At 37.3% G+C, this 15,418-nt stretch overlaps 1 protein-coding gene across 2 annotated transcripts; it reads left to right on the top strand.

Moving 5' to 3' along the window:
• The first annotated feature begins 7,777 nt into the window (after positions 1-7,777).
• Positions 7,778-14,649, top strand: LOC149042546 (putative skeletal organic matrix protein 5). Of its 2 annotated transcripts, XM_089213108.1 has the most exons (7): positions 7,778-7,958; positions 10,462-10,730; positions 11,218-11,332; positions 11,740-11,862; positions 12,409-12,445; positions 12,925-13,051; positions 13,967-14,649. In XM_089213108.1, the coding sequence occupies exons 1-7, from the start codon at positions 7,796-7,798 to the stop codon at positions 14,465-14,467; spliced, it is 1,335 nt and encodes a 444-aa protein (XP_089069234.1). In that variant the 5' UTR covers positions 7,778-7,795; the 3' UTR covers positions 14,468-14,649. The 2 variants fall into 2 exon arrangements, with proteins under 2 accessions (XP_089069234.1, XP_089069233.1); XM_089213107.1 differs by lacking the exons at positions 7,778-7,958; positions 10,462-10,730; positions 11,218-11,332; positions 12,409-12,445 and having other exon boundaries at positions 11,498-11,862.
• Positions 14,650-15,418: the final 769 nt, after the last annotated feature.

Here is a 15,418-nt window from a genome sequence, read left to right on the forward strand (position 1 = left end):
TAGTTGCTTCTGGCTCTCGTGCAAATGTTTTCTCCGTTATGAGACGCACTTGACTCTGTTGGCACCACTGCTAGTTCACTGGAAAGACCGACTGAGGAATCGAGATAGCTAGCTGTGTTGAAACGTGTTGCTGAACGCTTGTTGTGGTCAAGCCTTGTTGATTTGGGTACTGGTACACTGGGATCATCTAGGTATCTCTTATACTTCCTAATATTATTGGCTTGTGTTGTTTCTCACCTTCGCCGTGAACATAACTCAAGTGGGTTTCGAGTCTTCCTTTCCTCGAAAACTTTCGGCCACAAATCGTGCATTCTTGTTCGATTCTTGTCGATTATTTCTACATAGAGTGAATTCACATCATTATTTATGTCATCATCAAAACATGAATCCAAGGTATCCACCATCTAAGAGAGGAGAACCGGTCAGAAGAGACAGAATAATGTTGCGCGCTTCTCTTGAGACTGCAATGGGTCAAGCCAGCGGATTCTCTTTGCTAAAAGGTCCACGTGATCATGCCCGTAATCGGAAACAAAGCATTTGGCGCTCATCTTTTAATGTACTTTTCATCGGTTAACCGCTCTTGCTTTAAGTTGTTTCTTTTCCCAACTGTTTTGCCTAATATAACACTTCTAAAGATTGGTTTTATTGCGGTTTAATGGGAAAACGAGAACAGCGTGAGTGTTTTAAATGAAAAGAAAGTCGTTGGCGCCGTGAACTTAAAAGAAGGGACAATTAACAGTTGACATATCGACTGGTTCAAACAACGATCGAGTGGCCATTTAAAGCTAGGATTTTTAGAAGTTTGTGGTGAGTACAAATTGCCATATTCGTTACGTGATCAAAATCTTATCAAAGAATAGAAATAACGGCTTGAATTAAGCTTACCTAACACTCAGCGCAACTGAAACTCAAATAATTCTGAGAATCGAATTGGTCGCTTGCATACTGCAATTTCCTAAGCTTACACTTTACAATGAAATAAATCTATGAGTAAGATTTCAAGATTACTTTAGTCACATTTGGGAACATTCTGACCTTGCTTTGCTTTGAAAAATTCGGCTGAAGAGAGAGCAGACTTTCAATCAGTACCTTCGTCAAAATTTTGATAACATGAATTATTGAGGTTTTGTCTTTCTTTTATTCTTTGATACACAACAGCCAATTTTTTTAAACGTTGAGCCTTATTACACTGTAGATGGTCTGCTTAAATGATGAAGAAAAAGTAATATGCTGAGTTGTGCCGTTATTCTTTAAGAATGTTCGGTTAAGAAATTTGTTAATGAAACAAGTCAAACACATGCTGGTTCATTGCAAATAAATTATGAGATCTTTATCACATAATTATAGTCTGTGTATTCATGTACTGTTTGAATCATTTATGATCAACAGCTTGGTAAGACAATGGGATCCCATTGGAGGTGTCAGTATGTTCTATAGCTAGTTGGAAAGTTTTGGACCCTCAGTGGATTGATGGGGTCTATAGCTCACCTAGAAAATTTTATCCTCTTAATTTTAAGATATCCTATCTAGTACATTTCATAAATCTGTGGTCTCCAGTGATAAACAGGATCCCTCAAAGGATTTTTCTGAAAGTGGGAAGCCATCTGTAATTTTATGCAGGGTCTAAACTGGGATTGGCAGGATCCCAGATGCAATCCCGCCTGGGATATGATTTCCCAGGTGGGAAACTATCTGAAATTTGAGGCAGGATCCTAAGAGGGATTGGTGGGATTCTAGGTTTAATCCTGCCCGGGATGTGCTTTCCCAGGTGGGATGCTATTAGGAATTTAAGGCGGGATCCCAACTTCAATTAGCGGGATCCCATGTGGGATCCCATGCGGGATGTTCCATAATCCCAGGTGGGATCCCATGTGGGATGTTCCATAATCCCACCCGGGATCCCATGCGGGATGTTCCATAATCCCACCCGGGATGTTCCATAATCCCAGGTGGGATCCCATGCGGGATGTTCCATAATCCCAGGTGGGATCCCATGCGGGATGTTCCATAATCCCACCCGGGATCCCACCTGAAAAAGGCGGGATCCCACCTGGGACACACATGGGATCCCAGGTGGGATTGGCGGGATCCCACCTTATATTTTTACCTGGGTACCGAGGTCAATTCTAGGTAACAAATGAGTAAGGGATCAATAAATGCAGATACACGACAGGACGTCGACGGTTAATATCCATCAATTCGGAGAAAATACAAAAATAGATTTGGTCCTCTTTTTCAGACCACCTTCCATTATAACGCGCATTACTGGAGAAATTACCATGAATTCTCGGTGGAGAAACTGGGTTTGACGAACAAGAAATAAAGCTACCCACTTACTGGAACACATCCTTCTCTAAGATCTGTCTCGGAATGAAGATAAACCAAACGCTCAAGTTCATTGTCATCAACAAGCTGGCTGCCTCTCTGCACTCACTAATCGCTGATGGCCAATACCGCAACACCTCACTGAGTCGTGACGCGTGGAAAAAGTTGATTGGCAGCAACGCCTACTCACAGCGCAACTGTAACGAGGAAGGATTGAATGCCTTTAGTGGTCAAAGTGATCGTTCTAAAGTCAGAATTGGTATCATTAGCAATGAGCAGGACGACTGTCAATCGTGCAACTCTTTGATTGGATTTGGTACAGGAAATCACCCCAACGACTCAAAATCTTGCGGAAACGAGGCACTAAAAGCAGGTTCAGATAAGGGATGGAAGAGTGTCAAAGCCATAGGGTACATTTTGATACAATAAAACTTCACTTCTGAATTCCTTGTGAAAATCCTGAGGGGAAAGTGCCGTGATTTGAGTTGAACACTAGAAGAGAAATTTCATATCCACAAGCAACCATGTATTATTTTGTTCATCATATAAACACAATAGCCCTTAACTGACAAGAAAAGTCAACTTTATTAATTAAAGAAAATAAAAGGATCGACAATCCCTCAAACCGTAAAGTGCGCTGGCGTTAAGGCTCAAGATGTAAAAATGGGTTGAAACACTACAAAAACAAGCAGTGGGCGTAATTTTCAATGCACAAAATTCTCAATCTTTGACTTGGTCCTTACCGACAGATGAAATCTTCCAGGTACATGGCTAAAATCGGAGTGCCGCAAATCTTCTAGTGGTCGATTTTCGTTCTCAGCCGGAAAAAATGCCATTATCAAAAGCACAGAATATGTAACTTTCGAGTTTTTTCTTTCCGCATTTTGGTTTTCTTTCCCTTCTAGGAAAGTTTGAACGTCACAGTCTGTAAGCATTACGGATTTTTTCAGTGTTCATTGGGCCGTGACACTTGGAAGATGCTGATTGGTCCACAGGCCTCTTTACAGCTCGAGTTTAACAACGAGGGCTTCAATGTAGTTTTTTATCCCGGGAGTTCCACAGCCAGAATTGGTATTGTCAGAAACAACGAGAACGAGTGCACTTCCTGTGACTCAAGGATCGGATTTGGCGTTGAGAGATACCTTGATCACTCGAACGCGTGTGGCAACGTGGCAATGTGGGAGCTAGATAATGGAGACAAATTCGCTATGGCCATAGAAGACATCTTAGTACAATGACAAAAACTTCTCAAATAAAACATGAACTCCGACATCTCACACCCGCTGGTGTGGATGCATGTGAACAAGTCGTGAGATATCACTGTGGGGACATCTACTGCATTAACGCTGTTTAGTAAAATTAACATCAGAGGACGCATAACATAAATTTATCAAATGTGTACTCACACTTGTCAAAGATGGCAACATACAATTATTTTGGGCGAGGCGAGTGAGTAGTAAGTTGGAGGCAGGGTGCCAAGGACAAACACAGCTAAAGAAATAAAAGAGCATCTCCGTAACCTCATGAGTACAAGTGAAGCAAAATAAATTCTTAACCCTCGATAATACATTTTAAAAAAATATTTCGGCATACATCTTTTTATTATGTTGCCGGTAATTGTATAAAAACAAACATCGCTCAAACTGACAGTTTAAAAACCCAATGAATATCTCAGCAGACGCCGAAAAGTTTAGAGTATCATGCCACGAAATGTAAAGCCAATCTTCCACACACTTGCTTGCCCTTTAGTGTTTCTGTCCAACATTAGAATGAGTCACTGGCCCGATCTTATTTTTTTTGTCAATAGTTGTTTTCAATTTTTCTTCTGTCACACGAAGAGGCTTGAATGTAATACTGCTACGCATGAAATAACGTAGTTTTCGAGGATTTTGATTCATCCTCATCTAATTAGTTCATCCTCGGACAGTGGTGGCAGTTACAGAGTATCTCACTCATAGAACATGGAGCCGCTTTGTGCAGCTGACGTCATTGAGTGCTAAACTATGCAGAGAAACAAATATGTGTAATGTTAACCCATCATCCTGGATTTGTGTTTGGGTACTTTTTGTTTCTAGTAAAAGAGTATCGTAAGGTCAGGAAACACCATTTGCTTGTGAAATTTGTTTAAAAGATAAATAAAACTGCAATTGTTACAAGTCCTAACCGCATAGTTTATTTTTTATTTTTATCTATTAATTAATTTATTTTTGTGAAAGGACTTTTTATAATTTCTGTTTTGCTAATTGTTCTATACGATACGTATTCTTTAACTCTCTCGGCTTGAGGGAACTTATTTCAGCGTAGTAGTGTCGGCTTATTAAAATGTGTTGTAATTACAGAATATTGTAGTTAATTCCTTGTTTCATTGAACTTTAATGTTGCTGCAGTCTGTGTCTAACCAATAAAGCATCGTCATACTGTTTCGCTTTGATTTGTCCCAAAACTCGAGGAGCCTCGCGCTCTAGGCTAAACTACAGCTCCACAAGTTTTATTTTTCTCCGACCCTTATCGGTATCGAGACTGTCCAGACGTCCCAACCATTGTGGTATTATTTACAATTTACGAACAGCATCAAAACAAATGCCGTAGCCATTGCTTTTTACTAACATAGCCCGATACTCAAAAACGATAAATAGTTTGTGGCTCAGTAAAACATGGACTCAAATAAGGTTACAGTAGGTAGAGTATTACGTTAGAATCAATTTAGAATGGTACAGTCTCGTAGTTATTCAAGATTTGTCTTCCAGCAATCCCTTCAAATCGCTCAAGCTCGCCAGCTGCAAGAAAGATGAGAAAGAAATAGAGCGTGAGTTGAATTCACATTGAAGATGAATTGCATCGACTGAGAGAAAAATCAAACTGTTATTGTCCAAAAAAGTAATTTTTAAATGGGATACTATTTTTTGTTTTTTCGTGAACGTTACTGCTTCAAACTCCTGCTTCTTTCTCGTAGCTTCAGTTTCCGTTTTGTTGTTATTTATTATTATTACTTTTTAATTCCCTCAATTCCCTGCTTTCTACATTACCCCCGAAATCCATGTGAGAGCTCATTCACTTACCTAGTTATGCTACTAATTCTTTTTTGATATCATTGCATTAACAACGGAAAACACTGTCTGTTCCATGAATAAATGAATGATAAAAAAAACCCCGTGAAACAAAAATATGATATTTTGGCAAGTTTCAGATTGCTCGTTGCAAGTAAAGAGACTTCTCTGAAAAGCTAAAAATACTCATTTCTTTATCAAATGAAATTATTTAGCAAAATGTTGATATATTTCTTGATTTTGTTCATAACAGGTAATAATATAGTTGGTAACTTAGTTCAAAATGGCAACTAGGATTTGCAACATAATTTCAAGGTATTATCTACCTCTCATTTCCCCTAAACGTAAAAAAAAAATCGTTCTTTTATTGTGGATCGATGGTTGCGAGAGGCTGGATCAAATGAATCTGGATTGAATGTTTTTTTAAGGTTCACATGGTTTCTTTATTTGGAAAATCCTATTCTTTTCGGTGGATTATTGCTTCTACACTTTTCTGTTTTGTTTCCTTGAAATCGATGTTAAAAAATGCCCAATGAATTATAATCAAACTGTGTTTGTTTCTCTAACAATTAAGGCTGACATAGCAACAATTCAGCTTCAAAGAGATATGTTTCTTGCTCTATCTGCCTTTAACTCGAAAACAATATAGTTAACCTCTTTCATAATAAAAGTGATCAAAACAAATCGAGAAACATAAGCACATTGTTTTTACAACATGTTCGAGGGAAAACACGAAGTAATGTGAAGTCATTGAAGGTATGCTAATAGATCTCTACATATGCAAAAAAAATAAAAATGAACTGATTCTCCTCAAAGATTTCAATTGCAGAAAAATGTTCCTTCAATCCTCTTTTTTTACGGTCATTTTTTTACGTTTGCACCACCACAATGCTGAAATAACTTCCCATAAAATATAACACCTTTTGATTTCCTACGACACTCTATGATATTTTAAAACCACCTTTTTATTTGTCTTTTATCTTCCTCGTTACAAAATCAGAATTGAACGCACTGATTAACTTCATCAAATTTGTTCGTTAGAGCTTCTCGATAAGTTAAACGTTTCCATGTAGAGTGCGAAAGAGGTGCTTGTTTTGATAATTAAATGGATAAAAATAAACTAGTAAGGGTTTACGAACGAGGACTTTTTCCTCTTGAGGTTAAAAATTATCATAATGATGATAACAGTAATAATGACAATAGTAATAAAGTCAGCAATTTTAACAACAACATAATTCCATTTTTCGATTATGTCTGCAATGAAAGAAGGAAGGAAGTCGTAGCGTGTATCAGTGTATATCAAGTCAAAAGTGTGAAACTTGTGTAGATATAAAAGCTAATTTGAACTTGTGATGATGAACTTCTGATGATTCCTTGCCTCAGTGGAGCAGTGAATCATAAAGAAGGGACATGATTCACAGGAAGTTCTTACCAGCGGACCAAAATAAACAACGTGAATATGAAAGCGATCTTCGCAGTAATGAACATTACTCAAGTAGTAGTGAAAAGAACGCCTGAAAAAAAAAAAAATCCAGGCCTGTACGGGATTTGAACCCATGACCTCTGCGATACCTGTGCAGTGCTCTACCAACAGAGCTAACAAGCCAACTGGGAGCTAATCACTGTGTTGGTTCGAAATAAACCCGTCAAGTGGTGAATAAACGGTTGTGAATATATGGGAGTCATATATTTAATGAACATCGCTATGGTAATTTAACGAAGCATCATAATCATGCCAGCTATTGTACATGTATTTCAGCGAAAAAAAGGAGAAGACGGGAATATGGACAGAAATATGGATATGACAGGTGTATCGGAGGTGAATTGGCTAACTTAGCTTGTGACAAGGTTGCATGATAACCAAAAATTATCGGTCACGAATATCACGACACAAAGGAAGTTCTTAGCACCATCAAAATAAACAATGGTTGTATGATAATTTAGCAAAGTTTCACAATGCCACCTGTTGTGCGTGTGTAAAAGCGATAACTTAGGAAACTATCAAATGAGTTCTTTATTTTCGCAAACTAGGTTCACATCTATCCATTTCTTTAAGGCACGCATTTTCAACCAATTTAGTCAATTACATTATGACACAGAAATTTTGCGCGCTTTACCAGTCTAAACGTCTGCTCGATTTCGTTATGAATATAAAATTGTAGGAAAGTTGCGTGACCTATTGCTAAATAATTTTTCATTTGGCTATTTTGTTAAAACAATTCTTTCAAGTCGATTTTATCTTAGTTCAGCACAAACGGTCTTAATATCAGTGTGCGTATCAATTAGGAAATTTCATTTATCACTCCTTTATTTAGTAACAACTAAGGAATACTGCTCTTCGCAGAAAAAATAAATAGAAAAACATTAATAAATAATGAAAAAGAGAAAACGTAGTGCTTGCGGCTCCTCGTGGTCTAAGGCAGATGTCAAGACTATTGAAAACGAAAGGATTGGTTAAAGAACCGTATTTTAGGTTCAGATTATCAGGGAACTTTTCCAGAGAGTCTTGTGTCATGTATTCCGTTTTTAACTGTGTTCCTCAATTGCTGTTTTGTGTCATGATATCCACTGTATTTGGATCACAAGGTGATTTAAGTGTTATTCGTATTTAAATTTAAAAATTATTTCCACACGTTTTATGACAACGGAATGTGTGTATGTGTACGTGTATGTATGTATGTATGTATGTATGTATGTATGTATGTATGTATGTATGTATGTATGTATGTATTTGCGATATTTAGACAGGCTAGTGCAGTTCATCCCAATGCTAGTTTAAAAGAGGCGGGTGTAAACAATGATAAGGTCAGACCTCAACACAGGGCGCTAGGTTCAATACTCTTTGCGAGAAGTTCGCGGGTTCTTTAACGTCCCTGTTAACCATTTCAGAGAAGAGAAAGGAGACAGGGCCTACGGCTTATTGTTCTTACCCGAAAATATTGTAGTGTCTCATAATTAACCGTTGTTAAAGCAAAGGTAGCACATTCTCCTCAATTATTTTGCGATCCTGAGTGTTGGCTAGGTCTGGAGCTTGAACCCTGGACCTCCTGCACACCCGTCCTGCACTTTACAACGTGAGTTAACCAAGCGCAAATAGTCAAGGTTTCGAAAGTGGATTCCATTTCCTTCGATATGATCACTTTCCCTATCGTTTTCTGGCACGAAATATTTCAGGAATTAAGTTTCCATACGCAATTAGCGCGATATGCAACCCACCTCAACAAAAGCACCTCCTGTGTAGTACTTGAAGTTTCACAGAATGTTGCTGGAAATTAGGAAGAATTTATTTGTGTCCTACAAGAAGTTTCTTGTAGGTAATTCGACAGGTGTTTTACACAAAGTTATGTAGAAATGGAATTCTTTTATGCAATACGTTTACCTGATAATAATATCATTAAAAAAAAAATTCAACTCGGATTCAACTAAGAAAAAAGCAGTGTTAAGGAAATAAGATGCATAAGAGTCTAAAGGGCCATAAATGTCATAAGCAAAAATGTGGGATTAAAATATGGGGCTAGCCTCAGTTTTTAGAAATTGGACCGTGACGCCATGTTTCATGGTAAGACAAAAGTGTCTATGGCCAGGACTGTTTCAAGAAAGCATCTCAGGGTACAATTTTTCCACTTACAGCAATTTTTTTTTTTTTTAACTGAAGTGAGAGCTTTTCAGATATTGGTCATCATAAACGTATGAGCCAAAGAAGGGAAAAGTCAATTTGTCGTCTATTTAACTGACATAATGTGATATTAATTAGAATTATAATTAGCAGTGAGAAAACCACAACAGAGGGATGGAATATCCTCCAATCATTATAGTGAAGGTTGCATTGAGTAACACCTTTTTTAATTGGACTACCATATTTTAAGCTGGGTAAACAGCACCAGGATAAACTTTCACACGAGTGTTAGTTCGATCGTTATCCTGTTGTAATAGAAGAAAGAGTTTTATTGAAGAGAGTTAGGTTTGTTTATTGCACATGACTGATCACATGATATGCTGTCCAAGAGAACTGCTCAAACCATACGCTTTCCATGTTCTTGTGTTTTGAATATAAACTTAGTGTTTCGTCTCGGCTAAGAGACTCATGCCGATCCCTATAGTCTACGCAACAATCTCAATAGTCTGTAATGGCTTGTAATACATTACAATATTTGCAATAATCTCCAACAGCCATTATAATCTTTGCTTTCCATCAAACAGGTAAACAATTTATTTTTAACTTTCGATTCTACTTCGTTGCATTATTCACTTTTTATACTCGCGAAAGAGGTCATATGTCTATACATCAAGCCGGCAATCGGTGACCTTATTAGTGTAAGTACTGTGTACTATGCCGTTTTGACCCGACTTACGCCTGCATTTTGAGAATTATTTCTTAAAAACTGGGTGTTCTAACAAAAACTCAATTTTGGCTTGTGGCGACACAAAAAAAGGGAATTGGAGAACTATTTTTGAAACATGTCCCCAACCCTTTCATGGGCAAAAAATGAAAAAAAACTTTTTTTCGACGGAAAGTCTAGAGGAGCGCTTTTAGCGAGACCGGCACTCAAGTGTATGGTTGTGACCTATATAGCATTCAGTAAGGAAAAATACATAATTGGTATTTACTTAATTAGTTTATTACCTTTTATTGATTAAATTTATTTTTTTTCACGTCTCTTCCTTCACGTGTTATCCTCTCTTTGGGCTGCCTTGCGCCTGGCCTCCGATGGACTGAAAAAACGCAAATAAGTAATTGTTTTCTGCAAGATACATAGTTGAGACTAGAGCTGGATTTGCGGTCTTAGAGTTTAAGTGTAGTAGTTTAACTTTCCAAGTTTTTAAAGAGAAATGATAATTATTGTGCAGCGTCGAAGAGAGAGCGCTTTTTAGGGAAGCGTTTGCAATAAAAACTGAACAAATACGATAAAATGAATGTATACGCCCCTAAGATAAAACTCGCATTCCTGACATTTTTTGGGAAGAGTTATATTAGAATATATAAAAGAACAAAATAATTTGCTAAAGTATAAAAAGAGTACCTTATTTAGAAATTATAACAGGTGTATTTAGCTATTTGCTGAAAATGCTCTATTGACTCGACCATCAGAAACGAACACTGCAGACCACCGAGTAACAGACGTAAGACAGGGTCTGTTTTCTGTAGATGAGTTCCGTTACTTGAATGTGCCTCGAGTTGGAATATTTTCGGTGCACGACGACTTGGAGTGTATCATGAGATGCCTTCAACATCCTTCTTGTATTTCTGTGAACTTGGCCCTCGAAATAAGACTGTGGTGCGAGTTATTGTCATTTGATAAGTACAGCAACTCAAGGGAATTCAAGCAAAACGAAAGCTCACATCACTATCACATCGTGGTAAGACTCTCCTTTGTGTTTTTTAAATTTCAAAGCAGCCTTCCCAAGGAAACACAGTCTACGATCTCTTGCATGGCATAATTAGACAACATTAACCCAGATAAACGATCATTAACTTCCCCTGAGAATAAAACAGCTATCCTTCTCTTCCTCTAACGTTTGTCTTTCTTCAAGACTGAACGAGTTATGGTTTTCCCGACTAATATTTCGCTCGTTCTCTCGTTAATTCGCTTAGTTATTTATTCACTCATTTCATTTGTTCATCCTCTCGTGTTCTTAGGCGTGTCCTACCTCCACAGAAAAACGATCTTTGAATCGAATAGCTCTTTTATAAGTTTCTCTCTTCTTATTATTATTTCTCTTTGAAGTTTTTCTTTTTGCAAAAGCAGTACAGGTGTGACTTTTGGACACACTGCATAGCACGCTGCTTAAGCTAAATCGTTTTATATTGAAAACATGTTTTGTTTGTATCTCTTTCTTTTCCAAGAATATGTGCGCTGAAAATCATTGCGCAAATAACGCCTCTTGTCAAAGAAGTTCTACAGACAAACTTTATCAGTGTTTGTGTCCTGCCGGATACGAAGGTGCGAGGTGCCAAAACGGTAAAGAAAAAAAAAATTATCTCTATCGTTCAAGTGAGATCTTCAATTCGAATATTTGGAAGCATACAAGTCGCACACTAACTGCATGGACATGTGCCATTTACTTCGTCTTTCCTAAAAAACGAAAACGAAAAAAGCAACGAAAGAAAGAGTGAAAGAGAGACACACAAAGGAAAGTAAACTGACATGCCGTTTTCTTTAATCTGATACTGGCGTCTAAGATTTGAAAATAATTCTAATTGTGGCTAAGTGGGTTAAAATGTAAGTAGATTGAATCTACATACGAGTACATTTGATATAGTATTAACCAGATTAAAAAGAAAACGAAATGATAACTCGCAATTCCATGTGACCCACTAATTCATATGTTTGTTTTCTTCGCTTGCTGTTTCTTTGGTTGTCTTCAGATATCGATGAGTGTGCCAAAGGGAATCACCATTGCAGTTCTTATGCCTTTTGCAAAAATACCAAAGGGTCTTATAACTGTGCATGCAAGCTGGGGTTCACTGGGAATGGCCGGGAATGCAAAGGTACGTGTAAGGGTTAACTTTTGTAAACATTGAGCTGAGAGGGTCTCCTATGAAAGAACTTTCTGACGAAAATGTCAACGCACTCCAGTAACTATAACGTGCGATGCAAAACACATAGCAACCTGCGCGCGAATTCACAATTAAAGATGAAATCAGACAACTCTAATGATAAGAGAGAAGAGTAATTTGTGGGTTAATACCATGCAATTTAGGCATAAAAAAGAGCAGAATGATTAACCATTATTTAAACGCAAATGTATTAGTTACTTGGAGAGCCATTAGTTAATTAGCAACTTTAAACACCGGATGGAAATAATTATTATCAATGATGATAAGACCCTTTACCGACGTCTCTTCTTTTGAAGGATTTAAAAATTAACATGCATGCTGCCCAGGAAGTCCTTTAGAAAGGAAAATGTTTCAGTTTAGACAAGAAGTGGAAATATAATGATAATGACAAAAATAATAATAATAATAAAACTACAACATTGGAGAGACAATATAATTTTACAATTCTAATGAAAGGTATTTTAAGACTTTTTCTAGGACCTACTTCGTGTAAAGAAATTTATGACAAGGACACGTTAGTAGACTTGATATTCGGTTATTATTTATGTAGTACATCAAACATTCCGCTTTCCCGCAATTAGTTCAAACCCATCGCGTCACCAAATATACCCTAATTTTCAAACCACCGTATGCAAAGAAAGTCCTTGGTTTAAATTCGATTCACTTTGGTGGAGAGTATTCTCATCCTTATAGAAGGAGTGAAAAATATTCCTTGGCCCCGGACACCTGTTTAATTCCGGGACAAATAGCCGAGCATTGTTGCTATAAAGGCTGTTGTTTGTATTCCGCAGTTATTGACGTCTTTTGCTGAAGAATTAACTTTTCATTTGCTCATGTGTTGAATCATTATCATTATCACGCAGTAATTTTGCCACTGGGATTTTCATTGCCTCTATTTTATGTATGATAATTATTTTCATAAACTCTAGTTTTATTTAACCATTGTTGTTTACTTTAATGTTTGTGTTTCTTTCTTTCATTTTCATTCAAAAGATCCAGTATCAGTGGTGTGGTTACCCTTTTTGTTGACTCCAACCCGTTGTCCGTTTTTTGTCACATGGGAAATTTTGGGTGTGGAGATGGAGGATGGACGCCAGTCATGAAGATTGACGGCAGAAAGGTACATACGGTTTTAAAATAATTCATTTCCTGTATAAACTTGGTCTCTTTCAAAACGTTGCAAGTTAAAAACGTTCGTTTTACATATGTATGCCTTTTGTTTTTCTCCAAGTTGGAATTGCACAAAGAACAGACTTTGTACCACTTAATTTTCAAGACTTATTGTGGTGACTGTTGAAAAAGAAAAGTTAAAAAAAGGTATAAAATACATCCTAACATATTTGTCTCTAGTATCACGTATCAGCTAGATAAGAAATACAATCATTGATATCGTAAATCGGTTAGAATGCTATTTGGAACAAAGAACATATCTTATCTGAGTTAAAGTTCCACACTAATTGAGGGTTATGTAGATACCACCTTGATTTAAATAGCATTCATTGTTTATCTCCTGAACAGCAGCAGTGGGGGTGGAGGGGGATATGTACAGGAGGATTTTTGGAGGACAATAGAAAATTTAATGCAATAAACTTGCCAATGAGGAGGGATCGTGGATCATAGGAATATTACAGAGTGTTATCGGGGGATCAGGTTACTTTTATCGCGACACAACCATACTCCTTTTTTTTTTCTATATACAAAGAGATCCCAATTTATTTTAAGAATAACGACGTCTATCAACCCTCATTCACTTCACAAATGATTAACATTTCTATGACTCTTAATTGGCGTACACATGGAAACACAGGAAAACTACTCATAATCAAAATGTCAAGCACTGATCTACGGCGCCGTGTTCGTGTTGGACAAAAAAATTACCCTAGTCTTCATAACACAACGTTGTAAATACCAAGGTCAATTCTGGAGTAAAACACATGACTAAGGAATCTATAAATGCAGATACACGACAGGGCGTAAACAGCAAATAGCCATCAATTCGGAGAAAATAAAAAAAAGATTTGTTCCTCTATTTCAGACCACCTTCCATTATGACGCACATTATTGGATAAATTACGATGAATTCAACCTTCTCGGTGGAGAGACTGGGTTTGACGAACAAGAATCAAAACTATCCACCTACTGGAACACATCATTCTCCAAGATCTGTCTCGGAATGAAGATCAACCAACAGCTCAGTTTTATTGTCATCAGTAAGTTGGCTGACTCTCTGCACTCACTAATTGCTGATGGCCAATACCGCAACACCTCACTGGGTCGTGACGGGTGGAAAAAGTTGATTGGCAGCAACGCCTCTTTACAGCGCAACTGTAACAAGGAAGGATTCAATGCTGTTGGTGATCGTGCTAAAGTCAGAATTGTTATTGTTAGCAATGACCAGAACCACTGCAACTCATGCAACTCTTTGATTGGATTTGGTACAGGAAGTTATCCAAAAGGCGCAAAATCTTGCGGAAACGAGGCACTCCAAGATGGAGGGAGGAGTATCAAAGCCATGGGATATATATTGGTGCAATAAAACCAATTATTGACTACTTAGTCGGTAAATGACGTTTCTTTCACCCTGGAGACATCTTATTCCGACAAAACAGTAAGGGAAACGGTTGTCAAAAAGCCCTAAATATACAGTAACTAAACATTTACACTACTAAAGAGATATGTAGATATCCACAAGTACTTAAATTTCTTAGACTTCAGCATACAGGCATATTTAAGCACACGTTTCATAATAAGACAATTTGTTAATAAGCACTTTACTTTGAGTCGTTATTATTCCGCGATAAGAGTATCATCACCCTTTAGAAGTTTATATATTCAAATCTGCAGTCATCAGCAAAGTTTCTAACATTAAACTAACCAGTGTTAGTATAGTAATTCGACAAGTTTAATTTATCCAAGTGTTTTGCACAATCTCATGAAGATATAAAATTTTATAATGCAATACTTTCCCAAATTAGTTCATGATATTCTTGAGAAAAAATTTCACTTCCGGTTTGCCTAAGAAAAATGCAGTTTTTAAGGAAATACGATGCAGAAAAAAATCTAGTTCAAAAGAAGGGTATTTCAGTGATAGATTGTGTGTCCTCAACCGTCTGAAATAGGTCATTGCAGTTCGACTTTAATCATGATTTCTCCCATACATTTCAAGCGGCGCTAATCAAACCGCTCTTTGAATTGTTTGACGCGAAGCTCTTTCTGTGCTTTAACATAGTTTTCCAGGTGGTGGCGGTTACAGAGTATCTCACTCATAGAGCATGGAGCTGCTTTGTACATTTGACGTCATCGAGTGCTAAACTAAGGTTACAGTGGGTAATGTATCACGCTAGAATCAATTTAGAATGCTATAGTCTCGTATTTATTCAAGATTTACCTTCCAGAAATCCCTTCAAATCGCTCAAGGTCTTCAGCTGCAAGAAAGACGAGAAAGAAATAGAGCGTGAGTTGAATTTACATTGAAGATGAATGGTAT

The sequence above is a fragment of the Pocillopora damicornis genome, chromosome 7 (genome assembly GCF_964200805.1).
Source record: "Pocillopora damicornis chromosome 7, jaPocDami1.2, whole genome shotgun sequence".
NCBI classification, from domain to species: Eukaryota; Metazoa; Cnidaria; class Anthozoa; order Scleractinia; family Pocilloporidae; genus Pocillopora; species Pocillopora damicornis.

Bases quoted from the DNA above. Each gene is read 5' to 3' on its own strand.
- LOC149042546 (XM_089213108.1), top strand. From the start codon at position 7,796: ATGTCAAGACTATTGAAAACGAAAGGATTGGTTAAAGAACCGTATTTT. The intron at 11,863-12,408 runs GTACGTGTAAGG...GACTTTTTCTAG, and splicing joins GAATGGCCGGGAATGCAAAG to GACCTACTTCGTGTAAAGAA. The intron at 13,052-13,966 runs GTACATACGGTT...CCTCTATTTCAG, and splicing joins TGAAGATTGACGGCAGAAAG to ACCACCTTCCATTATGACGC.